Source organism: Triturus cristatus, chromosome 9, assembly GCF_964204655.1.
Source record: "Triturus cristatus chromosome 9, aTriCri1.1, whole genome shotgun sequence".
Taxonomy (NCBI): domain Eukaryota; kingdom Metazoa; phylum Chordata; class Amphibia; order Caudata; family Salamandridae; genus Triturus; species Triturus cristatus.
The window spans coordinates 738,665,933-738,685,922 of NC_140592.1; the positions used below are offsets into that span (position 1 = coordinate 738,665,933).

A 19,990-nucleotide genomic window follows, 5' to 3' on the forward strand; every position below is an offset into this window, starting at 1 on the left:
GGTCAGGGGTCAACTAATAAACAGGGTCAAGCATTTTACTTATCTGGGTATCTTACGTGATTCTTTATTTTAATTGGCAACCATTGACTTTTAAAAGGGCCATCCATAGTAGTAATGAATTTTGGAGAAGGCTTGGGCATAAACATATTAAGGCAATGCTCAATGTTTATACTGCCAAATGTATACCCATAGGGAGTTTTGGATGTGAAATTTGTGGATAAGTTCCCACTGCACCGCTCCAGGTAGTCTTACCTACACACAAAGAGCCTAATTCTTAGAAGTAATCTGGGACGAAAGTCTAACTTTACGACTTTCGGTATTCACAAAGGGCATTTACTACTCCTAAAGTTAGACTTTTTGTCTAAGTTTAGATCAAAAGTCTAACCTCAGACCAAAAGTCTAACTTTACTACTACTAAAGATAGACTTTTGGTCTAAGTTTAGACCAAAAGTCTAACTTAGACCAAAAGTCTAACTTTACTACTAGTAACGTTAGACTTTTGGTCTAAGTTGGACTTTTGGTCTAAACTTAAAACAAAAGTCTAACCTGGGAAGTAGTAAATGCCCTTAGTGAATACCCAAAGTCGTAAAGTTAGACTTTCGCCTCAGATTACTTCTGTGAATCGGACCCAATGTATGCTCTTTTCTGTCGCTTTTTTTTATCTGGGAAATTACATTTGCGAAAAGTATGTTCATTTGGATTTTGGATTTTCTAGCTGATTGTTTCCATAATTTTTTGGAGTCTTAAGTCTGTTCTATGAAATGTTTTTGCACATGCACTTCAAATTTTGCTCCCTGTGAGGATGTCCATAAATTAGGGTTCAGCCATGTTGGCTATATGTAATGTTGCTCAGCCTTTATAGAACTGTAAGTCTTTCATACAAGTATTGTAATCTCCGTATTTCTGTGGACGCACCTTGTTTTTAATACAAAGAGTCATACTCTTTTTCATGATTGTTTTTTGTTTCTGTGTGTACTTTTAAGATTTAATGAAAAACTGAATAAAGTTGTACTACTACTTCTACTACTATTACCAGTCACAGTCTTTTACAAAACAGACTTCCAACTTTTATTCTATAAAAAATGAAACGCCTTAAGGCCCTCCTCAGCAATTCTAAATGAGAATGATGCTTCTTGAAATGGATTGGCTTGTAAATCTGTGACACGCTTAGGGCAAATTACCCAAGACATTCCAAAATGTCAGCACAGTGTTATCTGGTAGCATGGCTCCTTGGTCTTATGGTACCTTATCTGCCTGGGCCTGCAACTCCTGCCCATCGTTCTTCGCCTGTTGAAGCTCCTGCCGCAGATGAGTGCACTCTTGCAGATGTTGTTGCTCCAGGGCCAGGCACTGCTGTTGGTGAGTGGCGACTTCCTGCAGAAAAATTAAATCAAGTAATCAACCCTTAAAGAGGACAGCTAGATTTCCCCATAGCTCATGTACAAAGTGGAACTGACATGAAATGATGGCATGCAGGCGACACATTCCATCATTATTTTCAGTATTATTCTACCACTCAAGTAAATCCAAAAACACTATTAAATGCATTACTTTGGTTTTTAAAAACAAAAGCCTACAGTCACACCCTTCTCTTCTTACAATGCACAAGGAAGAGTCCATAACTGCGAAACGGAGACATCAATTTTCAGACTGACAGCCAGCCAACTGCTGAAATCCTTTTCTGGTGACCATATTTCTAAATATCTGCTTATCATGAATATTTCAAAACAACTTTGCCTTTTATTTTGTTCTTTTTTTCCTTCAGAATTTGTCCTTTTTCAAATAAAATAGGTTTTAATTAGTTCTCTTGTTTTTAGTTTTGCAGAATGGCCATCACCTCTAGAGCCGTTGTTGAGGTAGGCTCATTAAGGAAATATACCTCAACATCAAGACATAGCTCACTCTTGAGAACACAATCGACATCTGCAGTTAAGTAAGAGAGGAGTGTGAATGGCCAGTAACCGGTCAAACTTGCCAATGAATGGCAATGGAATAGTTTATTCTGTTTTCTTAGCCTCCTTTCTGCAGATTTTGGCTGGGGAAGTTAATACACTTCTTCTGAACACTAAGTCAGGCTCTCCTGTGGATCCTTGCCTACTTAAAATTGTTCACCTGGCTTCAGAACTTGAAGCCGAGGGAACTGTCTATTTCAACTAATTTAGTGATGGTTGTGGGCCCTTTCCCAAAGTTATGGAAAGAGACGATAGTAAGGCCAAAGTTAAAAAAGACAGGCTCAGATCCATTAGATATGAAAAAATATCGTCGAATATATCCCTGCTGCCTATTTCAGCTAAAGTGTTGGAAAAATATCCTAAATAGCACATTACTTTCATTGAAACCCAGGATCTGCTGGACCCCTCACGGTCTGGTTTTGAAGCGCTATACAGAATACGCACTGGTTGCAGCAGTAGATGATATCAGACTATTAGTAGATGCGGGGAGGCTGTGGTCCTTATCAAGTTGGATCTATCTGCAGCATTTGATACGGTCTCTCCATCACTGCTGACATCCTACCTATCCCAGTGCGGGATTAAGAATAAGGTCCTTGAGTCTATCAAGATCTGAAAAGAACGGCTGACCGCTTGTTATGATCTAGCAGACGGTTGACATTCCAGGGTAGTACCTTAATCGGCATCAGCAAGGGAGAACAGTGGAGGGGCGCCAGCCCCTGTACAAGGACTCCTGTGGGTTTGGTAAGGTAAAATTGCAGAAGGGGCGCTGGTGGCACCATTCCAGAATGTGAGCAATTGTTGTGGGATAAAAGTGTCAGCAAAGTGTGTGGTCAAACATTAAAAACAGAACAACCCGTCCCTCCAACTTCCTCCCACCCCATATTTGTAACCTGGAAGCATCTATCGCCCCATCATCTGTTCGTTTTGCACTTGTCGCCATCCTACTTCAGTTTGGCCCCCCCAAGGTGACACTACACCCCATGTGGTGCATTAACACTTGGCATATCACTGACCAAGAATGCTGAGACTTGTATAAAGCTAGGGGATCTCCCCAAAAACACACTTAAATATGAATGCGGTGGATAGAATACAGAGGAATCGAACTAGTGCCAGTCCATCAGATTCGCCAAGTCTTGGATGAAGAAATTAAGACAACCCACAGCCAAAAAGAGACCTATCACGCTGAACTACTGAACATCATCGGTTATGCAGTCAATATGTTTTTTTCTTTTTTCTCTCATTTTACGAACGGATGGGGGGTATGGGGGAGAATGATGGGATAGTTGTGTCTTCTGTATAGGAAATATTTGTTCCATTTGCTTATTTGTATTATGGGCCGCCTTGGACATGTTGGAAACTTTACACATACTTCAATTAAATGTGTTTAAAAAAGAAAGAATACTCAGACTTTATAGAAACAGAGATCCGCTCTTATTTCGAGGTGAAAGGGGGTATGATGGCTTCAGCCAGTGCGCTCTGGGCGGCTAGAAAACCCACAATTAGGGGGGTGATTAAAGGGTATCTCCATGGTAAAGAGGTGCAAAATCTGTTGCAGACGATGACTTTTGAGACCCAGATCCTCTCCCTGGGTCGCAGCGCGCATCAGCGGCCCTCTGCTGACCTACACCGACAGTTGGCGTTTGCAGAATACCACTTGTGTCAGATCTTGCAAGAAGACGCCAGGCGATGCTGAAGAACATAGGCACAATGGGTATATGTACAAGGGGATAAGTTGGGGAAGCTTTTAAACTGGCTGGCCACCAGAGGTGTCACCTCTAGGGTGGTGCCCTCTATTAGAGATGCCGAGAGACGCCTCCATGAGCAGGCTCCCTCGGTGGCGTACGTTTTCGCAGACTATTTCCATACATTATATGCGAAGACATCGCAACCCGCTCTGGAGATTGCCCACCCGATGCTGCCAGACATTCTACTGCCCTCGAACCCCCTGTCATTGGCTAAGGACTGGATCAGCCGATCATGGTGGAGGAGATCGGGGAGGGGCTTTCTGCCAAGACTCCTTGAAAAACCCAATTAATTGACAGTTTCCCCGCTAGAATATATTCGATTATTCCAGACTCTACTACTTCCCTAACTGTTACCAATGTACACCGAGATGGTGGAGCGAGGGGCGTTTCCACCGGGTTTGAATACGGCAACAATTGTTGTGTTCCCTAAGCCAGGCCAACTGTTGAACAGATGCCCCTCTTACAGGCATATCTCTCTTAAAAATGTCGACATCCAGGTATTTGCCAAAGTCTAAGCTAATGGGTTACACCACACCCTGCCCTACTTGATTCATCCTGATTAATGAGGCTTTATGCCAAGCAGAGGCCCTCAGTCCCCTCTCCCAGGCCCATCGCCTTCAATGTCCCTCAGTGCTGCTACTAGTGGATTTTGAAAAGGCCTTTGACACTGTTGTCTGATCCTTCCTGGACGCAGTGCTGAAGAGGGCCAGGCTGGGGCCTCAATTTCATACACTTGCTGAGCTCCAACAACCCAACCGCCCAGGTCCGGGTAAATGGGACCCTTTTGCTGCCATTCCCGATTGGCAGAGGCACCCGTCAGGGTTGTCCCGTCTCTCCTCTTTTATTTGCCCAGGCGATCGAGGACTTAGAACGCTCGTATTCAAGGGTGGTCTTGGGATGGGGACCCGGTGTAGCGCAAACTGCAATACGCCAATGATATATTGGTGTTCTGGTGAACCCACAGACCTCGGGTCCATGTTGTATGATGATCCTACAAATATATGGGGAGGCATCAGGTCTCTGAATTAACTAGGGGAAGTTCTACAGTTTGCTGTGCTGTTACCTGGAAGGAGGATTCGCTGCTGCAGAAGGGAGGACCCAGTCAACACCTCGCGGAACCCGCTTCGCGGGTCCCGCATCGCCAAGGTCGCCCAGCCGAGTGTTGTTACCTGCAGGGTGTGTGCGCGAGTGACAGGGCTGCGAGCGCTGGGAACCGGGACTCACTCTCCCAGGAGCCCCGGCGATCCCGAGGCCAAGTCACATGGCCCGCTCTCCCTGACCGCCCCGCCCTGCAAATCAGCTGAAAAGGAGCCCGCCCAAGCGGGAAACCGGGAAGTTCTACAGTTTGCTGTGCTGTTACCTGGAAGGAGGATTCGCTGCTGCAGAAGGGAGGACCCAGTCAACACCTCGCGGAACCCGCTTCGCGGGTCCCGCATCGCCAAGGTCGCCCAGCCGAGTGTTGTTACCTGCAGGGTGTGTGCGCGAGTGACAGGGCTGCGAGCGCTGGGAACCGGGACTCACTCTCCCAGGAGCCCCGGCGATCCCGAGGCCAAGTCACCTGGCCCGCTCTCCCTGACCGCCCCGCCCCTCATGTTCCTCCTAACCAACGCCTACAAGAAGTGACGTGCCTCGCTGCGCGGGAGCGCGCGGGAGTGCCCGGGGCTAAGCCCGGGCAAAGGGCGGGCCCTCTGAGGCACGAGAAGGCGAGGCGAGGCCACCCCCCTAAGGTTCGCCGTCTGGGATTAGTAAGGTACAGAACTTTATTAACCCTCATTACCCCCAGGTCTTCTGCCATCTGCCTGTGGATCCTGACACATACCTTGGTCAATTGGCTCGGTCGTTTGTAAGAGGTAGTGTTGGAAACCCACTCCCACACTAGAAGGGGTGGTGGTGGTCTCCCGGACACACTGTGGTAGCTTGGCTCGAGTGGTCAGGAATCAGGCTCCGTGCTAAGCATACAACATACCCAAACAATAACCATGCGTGCATCCGTTCCAAAAACGACTCTACACCGTAAAAATTATGAAAATAACTTTCTTTATCTTCTTTTTCTCTTAGTTGCTGATTGGAGAAAATAAATAACAATCACAATATACAAACTTTTTAGAAAGTGCAGGACAAATAAATACTGGCTTAATGATTCAATAAATAGGGGTGATCATAAATACTGAAGGCATAAATAAAAGTGCAATACAGACAGGCAATTAAATATTCTGAGGCAATAAATACTGTAACCAATAAATATTGTGCATCAATAAATACTGTGGACCAATAGATACAGTGGAACAATAAATAGGTTAAATACAATAAATACAGTGCCCCTAATAAATACTTAAAAGCTGACAGTGACACTCATGAAATCAGATCACTTTTGATTCCTAAGGGCTGATTTGGCCCAGGCACAGCTTGTGGGGATGTGGAAGGCTTGGGGGTGTCTACTCCCTGGCTTGGTCAAGGCTGAGGCCTAAACTGAGGTAGATAAAGGGGGAAAATACCAGAGACCTGGCTCTCTCTCTCCACACAGCTTCTCTAGATTAGTCCCAGTTCACCCCTGGCACAGTCAGGTTGGTTCCAGCACCTCCCTAGCCCCTTAGAGCAGTCTCTCAGGTCTCCACAGGGCCTTAGGCGCCCTCTACTCCACTTACTGCCCTTTTTCTGATGCTCCGACGCCGCTGGAGTCGTATCGATGCCGTGAGGCGGTTCCGGTTCGATGTCGGCGGCCTCGGCACAATGTCAGTTCTTTGACGACGCCGGCAGGCGGATCCGGTCTCGATGCCAGCGGTCTCGGTTCGATCTCGACCTCCGATTCGATGGCGTCGGGCAGTCTTACTCGATGTCGACTTCGGGCGGCTCCGGTCCGATGGCGACCTCGGCTTCGATGACGTCGGCCGGCCTTGCCTCGATGTCGACTTCCGGCGGCTCCGGAGTGCGATCCTCACTCCCGACCTCCGGTGCTCCTCACCGGTTTCCGGCGTCTCCGGAGTGCGACCTCCACTCCCGACCTCCGGCACGATTCTCACAGGTTCCGGCGACTCTGGAGTGCGATCCTCACTCCCGACCTCCGTTACCCTTCACCTCGGTCTCCGACGACTCCGGAGGGCGGACTTCACTCCTCCGATGACGCCGCTCACTCGACCTCGGGTGACTTCCTCCTCGACCTCCGGTATTCCTCACGACCTCTGACGGCGCCCTCTCTCGACCTCTGGCGGCTCCGGGTACGACGTCTGCTTTTCCAGTCAGCGCCGCTTCTCCACCTCGGGCTCCAGGTCTTAGGCTACTCGACGTCGGACTTCAGGGAAACCAGCTTCCAGGTCAGGATCTTGCTGTTCTCTTGTTTCTAAGGCCTGTTCCTGCTGTCCAGGTCCTCAGGATGGTTTTTCTGACTTCTTCCCCCACAGGGCTCTAGGCTGGGCTCCGTCAGTAGGGACTAGTATCAAGGGTGGGTTTATGGACCCCACTCCAGGCACAAGTTTCCACCCCTGCTGCTTCACTCCTTCCTCCTTCACGTTTCTGCTGCTCACTCCTCACCAGTCAGGTGCCAACTGCCAGCTCCAACTGCCAACTCTCTGTCTTAGCTTCCCAACATTCTAAACCGCCTCCAACTGTCACAGGGTTCTGGAATGTTCTGGAAGGTGCTGGTAGGTTCCAGTGGATGCTGGTGATGTCACAGGTGGCCACCATTTTGTGCTCCAGGCCCTCAGACAGAAGTTTCAGGGGTAGGTAAAATGGCTCCCTGAATCTGCAGCAACACTGAAAAGTCTGGTGGTTCCCAAAAAGGAAAAATTCAAACAGGGTTTGAGGCAAAAGTGGGACAAAATAAATAATGATGAGGAGGGACCACCCAAAGGGCTGACAGGTCTAACACGCGTCCCCCCCAGCTGAAAGTGGGGAGAGCTACCCAACCCCTTGGGAGTTCTCATCACTAAGGCGGAAATACCTTGAGAGACCGTCTGCATTGGCGTGGTCCACTCCAGGCCGATGTTCCACCTGAAAGTCCATCCCCTGTAGGGAAATAGACCACCTCAACAACTTGGGATTCTCCCCCTTCATTTGCATCAGCCAACGAAGGGGTCGGTGGTCGGTCTGAACTAGGAAGTGCGAGCCAAACAGGTATGGCCGCAACTTCTTCAGAGCCCATACCACTGCAAAGGCTTCACGCTCTATTGCACTCCACTTCTGTTCCCTGGGAAGTAGTCTCCGGGATAGGAAGACCACGGGTTGATCCAGACCCTCTTCGTTGAGTTGCGATAACACTGCCCCAATGCCATGTTCTGATGCATCTGTCTGGACAATGAACTCCCTGGAAAAGTCTGGGGCCCTTAAGACCGGGGCCTCGCACATGGCTTTCTTCAATCTCTCAAAGGCTTGCTGACAAGCCTCCGTCCAGACTACCCGTCGAGGTTGTTTCTTGGACGTGAGCTCCGTGAGGGGGGCTACGATGGTACCGTACCCCTTCACGAAGCGGCGGTAGTATCCCGTGAGGCCCAAAAATGCTCGGACCTCAGTCTGTGTCTTGGGGGGTTTCCAGGCCATGATGGCCTCGATCTTCGCCTGGAGGGGTTGCACCGCTCCCCTACCCACCAAGTGTCCAAGGTACACTACCGACCCCTGCCCGATCTGGCACTTGCTGGCCTTGATCGTCAATCCAGCTTGTCTCAGGGCCTGGAGAACAGCTTGCAGGTGACGCAAGTGATCCTCCCAGCTGTTACTGAAGACGGCTATGTCATCCAGATAAGCAGCAGAGAAACTCTCCATTCCGGTGAGGATCTGGTTTACCAGGCGCTGAAACGTGGCAGGTGCGTTCTTGAGCCCAAAGGGCATCACACAGAACTGGTAGTGGCCATTGGGCGTGGAGAAGGCTGACCTTTCCCTTGCTCCATCAGTCAAAGAGATCTGCCAGTACCCTGAAGTAAGGTCAAAGGTACTTAGATATTGGGCAGCTCCCAGCCGGTCAATCAATTCATCCGCCCTAGGGATCGGATGAGCATCAGTTTTGGTCACTGAATTCAGTCCCCGATAGTCCACACAGAACCTCAGTTCTGGTTGGGCACCCGGTGGTGCAGCTTTTGGTACTAACACCACCGGACTGGACCAGGGGCTGCTAGAAGGTTCGATCACTCCTAGCTCCAGCATCTTAGTGACTTCACTATGAATGCTGGCCTTCACCTTGTCTGACATCCGGTAGATCTTGGACTTCACAGGTGGGCTGTCTCCTGTGTCCACGTCATGGACGCACAGGTGAGTCCTACCCGGGACAAGGGAGAACAACGAAGAGTACTGCCCCAGGACCTGGCGACAGTCCTCCTGCTGTTCAGGAGTTAGAGATGGGGAGAGAATCACTCCCTCCACCGACCCATCCTTCTCTTGAGACGCAAACAGATCGGGGAGAGGCTCGCTTTCCACGTCCTCTCCTCCGTCAGTCACCATCATCAAGATGACTTCGGGCCTCTCGTGGTGGGGTTTGAGGCGGTTGGCATGCAGCACCCGCAGGGGCTGACGAGGGGTCTTCAGGTCCACCAAGTAGGTAGCCTTACCCTTCTTCTCCAACACCTCAAAGGGTCCTGACCAGCGATCCTGGAGGGCACTAAGCTCTCCGGGTTCGATCACCCACACCTTCTGGCCAGGCTCCAACTCCACCGGGTGAGCATTGTGGTCATACCACGCCTTCATCACTGCTTGGCTGGCTTCCAAGTTGTCAGAAGCTTGCTTCCACAACTTAGCCATTTGGCTCCGGAAGGCCAGCATGTAGCTCACCACATCCTGGGGAAGCTTTCTGGGAGTTCTTTCCCATCCGTCTCTCACCAGGTTGAGAGGTCCACGTACAGGGTGCCCATACAGAAGCTCGAAGGGGCTGAAGCCCACTCCCTTCTGTGGCACTTCCCTGTAGGAAAAAAGTAAACAGGGTAGGAGGACGTCCCATTTCCTCCGCAGGCTTTCAGGCAGACTTCTGATCATGCCCTTCAAGGTTTTGTTAAACCTCTCCACCAGACCATTGGTCTGGGGGTGGTAAGGAGTGGTGAACCGGTATGTCACTCCACACTCCTTCCACATTGCCCGCATGTACGCTGACATGAAGTTGGTCCCCCTGTCGGACACAACTTCCTTGGGAAAACCCACTCGGGTAAAGATTCCCATCAGGGCCCTAGCCACAACAGGTGCTGTTATGGTCCTCAGAGGTATTGCCTCTGGGTACCGTGTGGCATGATCCACCAGAACCAGGATAAACCTGTGACCAGCTGTAGTTGGCGGATCTAACGGACCCACAATGTCGATGCCCACCCTTTCAAAGGGGGTGCTAACGACAGGAAGTGGTTCCAGGGGAGCTTTCAGCTTCACCCCTGTTTTCCCACTGGCTTGGCAAGACACACATGTCCGGCAGTAGGTATCGGACGACACTTTCATCTGAGGCCAATAAAAGTGTGGGACAAGACGGGCGAAGGTCTTGTCTTGCCCCAGGTGTCCTGCCAAGGGTATCTCGTGAGCCAACTCCAGAAGGAAGGCTCGATAACGTTGAGGGACTACCAAGGCTCGTGACGATCCATGTAGGGGTGCCTTGGGTTCACTGTAGAGGAGGCCATCCTCCCAGTAAACACTGTAGTTCCCTTCAACGTTCCCTGCTGCCTGGGCTTCGGCCTGACGCCTTAGCCCCTCAAGGGTAGGGCACTCCCTCTGGCCCTGGCAGAATTCCTCCCTGGACGGGCCTCCCTCCACGTGCCACTCGGCCGGGATGGGTAGGTCCTCCAGGTTGGTAACGTCCCCCACCGCAGACTCCTGGTCCACCACCTCCGGTGGCCTATCCGTCCTACGGGGTGGGGACGCCGAGGCAGGCTCCTCCTGTCCTCGGTTCTTCCCTTGACTGGCAGCTGGCTGGGCCTTTGTTCCAGGCTCCAGCCGAAATGAACTCCCTCTTCGGGTAGTCGCGGACCTTGTGCTAACACAGGCCCAGTCAGGTGTACCCAGCATCTCGGTGTGAGTCCGGTATTCCACCTCCTTCCAAGCGTTGTGCTCCATGTCATTCCCCAGCAGACAATCGACTCGCACGGCAGGGCTTACGGCAACTCGAAGTGAACCTGCAACCCCCCCCCATTCAAAGGGAACCTCGGCCACTGGATAGTGGCCTGTTCTGCCGTCAGCCATCGCGGCTGGGTGGAGTACATCGGGAATTACCTGCTCTGGAGACACCAGTTGGCTACGCACCATAGTCATACTGGCTCCTGTGTCTCTCAGAGCCTCCCCTCTTTGGCCGTTGATGGTGACCCATTGCCCATACTTTGCGGTATTTGCGGGCACCTGGATCTTAGGAACCATCTCCCGTTCTCCCAGGGACACTAAAGTGACACCCGCCCACTCCCTTCCCTTAGTTAAGGGCATCTCCTCCCCGAGCACTACACTAGCTACTCCGGGGGTCTTTCCTCCAGTGGGAGGGGGTGGTCGTTTCAAGCACTTCGGATCTCCTTTATAGTGTCCAACGCCACCGCACTCATAGCAATGGACAACCCTTGGCTGCTGACTCTGGCCAGGATTAGGGTTTCTGGGCGGGTTAGCCTTAGGGGTGAATCCTGTTCCCTTCCCTTGGAAGTTATTTTGGGGGCCTTTGGAGAACTCCTTTTTCTTTTCCCCTCCCTCTTTCTTCTGGGGGGCGCCCTGTCCGGCCTTTTGAGTATCCCCTCCAGTCCCCCTTGTGGACACCCGGGTACTAGCCCAAATGTCCGCCTCCTCAGCAAGCTTCCGGGGACTGGTCAGCTTGCTATCCACCAGGTGTTGCCGCAGTTCAGGGAAACATTTCTCGAGCAGGTGTTCCTTCAGTACCAGGTCAAACAACCCCTCGTAGTTCCTCACTTCACTGCCCTGAATCCAACCTTCCATTGCCTTCTTCGCATAGTCCAGGAAGTCCACCCAATTCTGCGTGCCCAGTTTGTGACTACCCCTGAACTTCTGTCTGTAATTTTCAGGTGTTAGTCCAAACTTTCTGATGAGCGCCAGTTTCATGGTGGGGTAGTGGGTCTGCTCATCCTCCTCGAGGGCCAATAAAGCATCCCTACCAGCTGGAGGCATGTACTTGTACAATCCCCCTCCCCAGTACTTCTCTGGAACCCCATGGGCCCTCAACGAGACCTCATAGGCCGCTAGCCACTTGGCGATATCGTCGCCCACTCCATAGCTAGCTACTATGTCCTTTGGCAGGTATGGTTTAGGTTCCCTGGTGATCTCTTGGGTTTGGCTGCCACCATTAGGAACAGGTTGTGCCCCGATTCTCAAGATCTGAAGATCTATTTCTTTCAGTCGTAATTCATGGGCCATCCTCTGCTCCTCCTTCTCCTTCTCCAGCCTTGCTAAGTCCCATGTGAGCTGTCTTTTCTCCCTCCGGTCTGTTAACTCCACCTCAGACAAGCCACCGCTAGAGGCACTGCTGCCCTTCCTAGAAATGGTTCTGGGCCCTGCTGACAGGTTCCCCACCTCAGGTTGGTACATCTCAGCCCCCTCGGGGTCAGGCTCTCCATCCCTGTCTTCCTCCTCAGCCTTGCTTTCTCGGCGTGCCTCCCCCCAAGCCCTTAAGCTGGTTTGGAGTGCACCCTTCTTTGCTCCTGGGGGACAGTACACCCCCTCCCGCTGGCAAAACTCCCTGAGTTGGGCCACAGTGTACGTTTCTAGATTTTCTAGTACAAACTCCATCTTGCCCACTCAGGTTAGAGGACAGGTTTTGTGCAGTAACTATGCAGGGGGGTACCTTTAATAATACCTCCTCCCACCACCAGAGTAAATTTGGAAAAAAACAAAAACCCACAATTAGGAAGGCCACTCTTGAGAAAACTCCCGGTGTAGGCCTATGGACTACCCACAGTTATTGTTGAGTATGCGTAGGCACAGCTCTATCCCACCGCTGAACACCAATTTATGTTGGAAACCCACTCCCACACTAGAAGGGGTGGTGGTGGTCTCCCGGACACACTGTGGTAGCTTGGCTCGAGTGGTCAGGAATCAGGCTCCGTGCTAAGCATACAACATACCCAAACAATAACCATGCGTGCATCCGTTCCAAAAACGACTCTACACCGTAAAAATTATGAAAATAACTTTCTTTATCTTCTTTTTCTCTTAGTTGCTGATTGGAGAAAATAAATAACAATCACAATATACAAACTTTTTAGAAAGTGCAGGACAAATAAATACTGGCTTAATGATTCAATAAATAGGGGTGATCATAAATACTGAAGGCATAAATAAAAGTGCAATACAGACAGGCAATTAAATATTCTGAGGCAATAAATACTGTAACCAATAAATATTGTGCATCAATAAATACTGTGGACCAATAGATACAGTGGAACAATAAATAGGTAAATACAATAAATACAGTGCCCCTAATAAATACTTAAAAGCTGACAGTGACACTCATGAAATCAGATCACTTTTGATTCCTAAGGGCTGATTTGGCCCAGGCACAGCTTGTGGGGATGTGGAAGGCTTGGGGGTGTCTACTCCCTGGCTTGGTCAAGGCTGAGGCCTAAACTGAGGTAGATAAAGGGGAAAATACCAGAGACCTGGCTCTCTCTCTCCACACAGCTTCTCTAGATTAGTCCCAGTTCACCCCTGGCACAGTCAGGTTGGTTCCAGCACCTCCCTAGCCCCTTAGAGCAGTCTCTCAGGTCTCCACAGGGCCTTAGGCGCCCTCTACTCCACTTACTGCCCTTTTTCTGATGCTCCGACGCCGCTGGAGTCGTATCGATGCCGTGAGGCGGTTCCGGTTCGATGTCGGCGGCCTCGGCACAATGTCAGTTCTTTGACGACGCCGGCAGGCGGATCCGGTCTCGATGCCAGCGGCCTCGGTTCGATCTCGACCTCCGATTCGATGGCGTCGGGCAGTCTTACTCGATGTCGACTTCGGGCGGCTCCGGTCCGATGGCGACCTCGGCTTCGATGACGTCGGCCGGCCTTGCCTCGATGTCGACTTCCGGCGGCTCCGGAGTGCGATCCTCACTCCCGACCTCCGGTGCTCCTCACCGGTTTCCGGCGTCTCCGGAGTGCGACCTCCACTCCCGACCTCCGGCACGATTCTCACAGGTTCCGGCGACTCCGGAGTGCGATCCTCACTCCCGACCTCCGTTACCCTTCACCTCGGTCTCCGACGACTCCGGAGGGCGGACTTCACTCCTCCGATGACGCCGCTCACTTGACCTCGGGTGACTTCCTCCTCGACCTCCGGTATTCCTCACGACCTCTGACGGCGCCCTCTCTCGACCTCTGGCGGCTCCGGGTACGACGTCTGCTTTTCCAGTCAGCGCCGCTTCTCCACCTCGGGCTCCAGGTCTTAGGCTACTCGACGTCGGACTTCAGGGAAACCAGCTTCCAGGTCAGGATCTTGCTGTTCTCTTGTTTCTAAGGCCTGTTCCTGCTGTCCAGGTCCTCAGGATGGTTTTTCTGACTTCTTCCCCCACAGGGCTCTAGGCTGGGCTCCGTCAGTAGGGACTAGTATCAAGGGTGGGTTTATGGACCCCACTCCAGGCACAAGTTTCCACCCCTGCTGCTTCACTCCTTCCTCCTTCACGTTTCTGCTGCTCACTCCTCACCAGTCAGGTGCCAACTGCCAGCTCCAACTGCCAACTCTCTGTCTTAGCTTCCCAACATTCTAAACCGCCTCCAACTGTCACAGGGTTCTGGAATGTTCTGGAAGGTGCTGGTAGGTTCCAGTGGATGCTGGTGATGTCACAGGTGGCCACCATTTTGTGCTCCAGGCCCTCAGACAGAAGTTTCAGGGGTAGGTAAAATGGCTCCCTGAATCTGCAGCAACACTGAAAAGTCTGGTGGTTCCCAAAAAGGAAAAATTCAAACAGGGTTTGAGGCAAAAGTGGGACAAAATAAATAATGATGAGGAGGGACCACCCAAAGGGCTGACAGGTCTAACAGGTAGGCATTATGGTAAGGAAAAAGCCCGCATCTGCTGCGACGGAGCCCCTCAACACAATGCTCTCATATGTGGTTCAAAAAGTCAATAAGATCAACAATGAGAGGAGGCAATCGCTAGGCTTGAGCCAATCGCCAGTTCTTCCGTTAGAAAGCCCGCCCGCAAGGGCATCTGCTCCAGAGTTACTGACCACACCGCCAGATCTTCCCCAGTCGAATAGCCTAGTTCATATCCCACAAGACTTGGCCAGCGATGCAGAAGATCCTCATGTTTTGGTTAACTCGTCGGCCAATAACGGCAATACCTCAGAGCATAATCACCAGTCATTTTCCATCGAGGAAGTACCGTCACCGGGGCAGCCCGTTCCACGGCCAGTGAGAACCTGTAGAAAATCTCACTCAAAGAGAGGGGGGAAACAACAAGGCAGGAGAAAGGCAGCTACACCACCCCCAAGACGTGAAGGGCAACAAATTGACTTTGATGCCGATGCAGAATCCAGACGTATTGTTGATGATGAACTCTTTAATCGGATCCAAGATATGATTGATATAAAAATTAGGACAATCATCAAGCCCTTGATTGGTAAACTGGATAAATTAACTTCGGAGGTTAAGAAGGCGGTGGGTGCACAAAGTAATCTGGTGGTAGAGGTGGCCAATCTATCTGCTCTTGTCACAAAATTGGCATCGGGAGCCGTAGAGGCTCTACCAAATGAGAGTGTCCCACAGCCTACACTGCCAGAGGGGCCCTTAGCAGTAGCTTCAACTCTATTAACGGCTCCCAGTCAGGACCTAGCAGGCGGAGCCGCGCCGACATCATCATCAGGGGACATAATTGGGACAATACATGAGGATATATCAGCCCAATTTATTTTGGAAGCCTCCCCAGTTGTGCTAGTTGTCAAGAATTCCTGTCATACAAGGGAAACACGCCCTTATGTAAACAGGAGAGCTGTTACATAACTCAAGGGAAACACGCCCTTATGTAAACAGGAGAGCTGTTACATAACTCAAGGGAAACACGCCCTTATGTAAACAGGAGAGCTGTTACATAACTCAAGGAAAACACGCCCTATAAAGGGAGGAACCGGGAGGTACAAGGCTGTCGGATATTGTGTTTACATCGACGTACCTGCTTCGTGAAGAGCAGTGTTCCGGAGTGGTGCTCCAGTAAGGCAAGAACGGAGGTAGGTCGAGTCGTTACTCCCTGGGCCGTGTCTTGCCCCATCGTCACCTGTGAAGGACCCGGAAGCTCTACCGGTCAACCATTGAGCTTCGCTTTTTGACTCGGCTGAGTCCAAGCGCAGTGGCGCTTTTGCTGGTTGGAGTCGTAACTCCCAGCCCGACCAGAGACACAGGGACTGCCAGCTGTAACGCACACCAGGAGGTGTTTGCCGCGTTACAGACTCGGAAGTCCACAGGATCGATCGAGCGGCTGCTCTCGGTTCAGTCTTCTTGCTTGTGATTGGGGTATCGGTGACGCATCACCAGGAGGTGACTCCGCGTCCCGGTGCAGTCTGAGGAAGAGGTTGAGCGGCTGCTCCCTTCAGGTAGAGACCCCGGCTGGGTGTTTCCCTGACTCCTCGATTCTCCCCAACACTCTTCGTGCCCCTCACAGCCTACCGATTGGCATTGTCGGCCATTTCATTTCTGCCCTCTGTTGGCATACGCCGGGATCGGCGTATATGCAGAGGACGGTTAGGACCATCCGTGCTGTGGGCTGGTAACGTACTTAGCCTGGAGGATTCCAGTGACTATAACTTTTGTTTGTTCTTTGTATTTTATTTGCCTTCATTAAAAGAACTAACCCTTCACAAGTGGTTGCGTCCTCATTGTCGTGTCTGTTAAACGATCCTGAGACGTTCAGGGCGTTACAAAATATCCGACCTTAATAACACTAACTGTCTCCCGGTCGATAACAGACATGGCAACACTTGATGATGTGCTGGCTGCTTTAGCGGCCATGCAAGTTGAAGTGGCTGCCTCTAGGCAAGAAACAGCCGATGTAAAAGCCAGACTGGATGCTATCCAATTGGACCCGCTCACGCCCAGCACCTCCCTCACGAACCAGACCCCTGCGGTAGTAGTGGAAATGCCGGTAGCCATCCCCTTGGCAACACCAGAGAGGTACAGTGGGGATCCTAACACAGTGCAGGTATTCCTCACACAAGTGGCGCTACATTTATCGTGCAAACCAAAGGCGTTCCCCACGAGTCAGGCTCGTGTGGCTTTCCTTATATCCTATTTGGCTGGAAACGCGGCACAATGGGCCGTACCTCTGGTGAGCAGGGACGACCCCCTCTTATGTGATTGGGGTGCTTTTCGCGAGGAATTCCTGAAGGTATTCGACAGAAGGGCTGACTCGTACACGGCGGACCGTGAAATGCTTGAGTTGAGACAGGGATCCAATGACCTGGTGCAGTATCTCAACGCGTTCCGAAGGCTGGTTGCGGAAACCAAGTGGCCTGTTGCTAAACAGACGGCGCTCTTCCATCAAGGGCTGTGCGATGAGCTCAAGGACGCCGTGGCTCATATTGACCCTCAACCCAAGACATGTGAGGGCCTTATCAACCTGGTATTACGGCTGGAACATAGGCTAAGTGAAAGAAAGGGGGATCATGGGAGAAAAGGAAAATCCCTTCCATCCTATGTGACGGTGGGAAGTCCTGAAACTTCCACCGCATCCAAGGGAGAACCCATGGACATCAGCGCAATACGAGCGAGCCTCACAGCCACGGAGAAAGAGTCACGCCGTAAACAAGGATTGTGCCTATATTGTGGCAAAAAAGGCCACTACGTACGTGAATGCCCTGCCAAACCGAAGACGTCACGTTATCGGGCCAACCGGTCGGTAACAGCCGTGGTGGACATACCGGCGGAAAACTAGAGGACTCCAAGACCAGAGAAGGGGCATCTCGGAGTCACTCATCCATCCCTTCACTTTCCAACTCGGTCACTAAGGGACAACGACACCTGTTTATCACGGTGCACGTGGGAGTGCATGACCAGTGGATACCCGTTGTGGCCATGGTGGATTCAGGGGCCACTGGCATGTTTATGGACCACAACGAGGCATGCAGGCTAGGGCTAGTGCTTCTTCCCAAAGCAGTACCCGAAGACGTCTATGCGGTAGACGGAAGGCGATTGGTGACGGGGCCCATCGGACAGCACACGGGGGTCCTTCCGATGAGATATGGGAGGAACCATTTGGAACAAATCGATTTTAACATCATCCGAGCGCCCCAATATGGCGTCATATTGGGATTGCCGTGGCTACAGAAACACAACCCCTTTGTGGATTGGCCAACACATCGCATCGAAATGACGTCACCGTATTGCATCCTGCATTGTGGAATAAGAACGGAATCCCTTGACGCAGATGAGAGCGGGAGTCAGACGGTGGCTACAGCGGCAGAAAAAGATGTGGCTCTCCCCCAGGCTTATCACAGTTTTGAGGATGTATTTGATGAGGTGAAGGCGGAAGTGCTACCACCACATAGACAGTTTGACTGCCAGATCGACCTGGTGCCAGGGGCCAGCGTTCCCAGCGGCAGGCTGTATGCCCTGACGGAGCCTGAAAACGTGCATCTCCGGGGGTACCTGGATAAACTCCTCAAGCTAGGATTCATCCGCCCGTCCAAGTCTCCGGCCGCCTCGCCACTCTTCTTCATCCCGAAGGCTAATGGGGAGCTGAGAGCCTGTGTGGACTTTAGGGCATTGAATGCGATAACCATAAAAAATCGGTACCCCTTGCCTCTCATCAGTGTACTTCTGGAACAGGTCAAGAAAGCTCGTATCTACACCAAGTTGGATTTGAAAGGGGCCTACCATCTGGTGCGCATGAGGGACGGAGACGAGTGGAAGACCGCCTTTAAGACCAGGTTCGGCCTTTTTGAGTACCTCGTCATGCCGTTCGGTCTGTGCAACGCCCCGGCAGCCTTTCAGTACTTTTTGAATGAGGTATTCAGAGAGGAGTTGGATATCTACGTGGTCGTATATATCGACGACATCCTCATCTATTCGTCCAGTGTGGAGGAGCACGTACACCACGTCAAAGCTGTGCTCCAAAAGCTGAGGGAAAACATGCTGTTTTGTAAACTCAGCAAGTGTGACTTCCACGTCACATCCGTGGAATTCCTCGGAGTGATGCTGAGTCCAGAGGGACAGGAGATGGCAGAACGAAAGATCAAGGCGGTGAAAGAATGGCCGGTGCCCCAAAGCGTGAAGGACGTCCAAAGCTTCATTGGCTTCGCCAACTTTTACAGGCGGTTTATAGATGGATTTTCAGGAGTGGTGGCCCCAATCACACAGCTACTGAGGAAGTCCAAGGAGTTTGTCTGGTCCCCTGAAGCGAACAAAGCCTTTGAGGCCCTGAAAAGCGCCTTTGGTAAGGCGCCGGTGTTGGCTCACCCCGATCCGGATCTCCCCTACGTGGTGGAAGCGGACGCGTCGGATGTGGCGCTGGGGGCTATCTTGTCCCAACGCAACCACGACACAGGGGTGCTTCATCCCGTTGCGTACATGTCCCGCAAACTCAACGACGCCGAACGCAACTACCATATTGCGGAGAAGGAGCTTCTCGCAATCAAGGACGCCTTCACCGAATGGAGGCATTGGTTGATGGGGGCAAGACATGTGGTATCGGTGTACACGGACCATCGGAACCTACAGTTCATGACGGCCACTAGACACCTTTCTCCCAGGCAGCTGCGGTGGATGATCTTCTTTGCGGGGTTCAACTTCCGCATCACATATCGGCCGGGGACGGAAAACCGGAAGGCGGACGCCCTGTCCCGTCAATCTGCAGTTAAGGAACCATTGCCTGCAACCGAGCGTTCCATCATTTCCCCGAGGATGGTATTGGGGGTTATCCAACCGGATACTTTCCTGAGGGGAATAAAGAGAGGGATCAGGTCATTCGCATGGCGGAGGTGGCTCCTCAGTCACAGAGAATGGCAGCTGAAGGACGGGATACCCCTGAAGGGCAGGTGCCTATTGATACCCACGCCTAGGCTAAGGAAACAAGCATTCATCTGGTGCCATGACTCTCCATGCGCAGGTCATTTGGGCTTTGAAAAAACGGTGGCTAGCATGGGACGGCATTTCTGGTGGCCAACCATGAGAGTGGATGTCAGGAGGTGGGGACAGGAGTGTCCTACGTGTGCTACCATGAAGGCCGACCATGGCCGAACCCAAGGGCTCTTACATCCACTTCCAACCCCGGTTAGACCATGGGATAGCATATCACTGGACTTCGTGGTGGGCCTACCGGTAGACCAGGGGATGACGGCAATACTGGTGGTGGTGGATTACTTGACGAAAATGGGGCACTTCATTCCCTGCAAGAGAGTCCCTACGGCCGGGGAATTGGCGTCACTACTCCTAAAGAAT

General features: G+C 51.6%; 1 protein-coding gene across 3 annotated transcripts in view; it reads right to left on the reverse strand.

Annotated features, from left to right (window-relative positions):
- Nucleotides 1-19,990, reverse strand: part of LOC146798685 (uncharacterized) — a 415,733-nt gene that overhangs the window by 183,477 nt on the left and 212,266 nt on the right. For all 3 annotated transcript variants that reach the window (XM_085625984.1, XM_085625983.1, XM_085625982.1), the window contains exon 9: nt 1,246-1,374. In XM_085625984.1, coding sequence (XP_085482110.1) covers nt 1,246-1,374 — 129 coding nt within the window. The remainder of the gene's footprint in view (nt 1-1,245; nt 1,375-19,990) is intronic.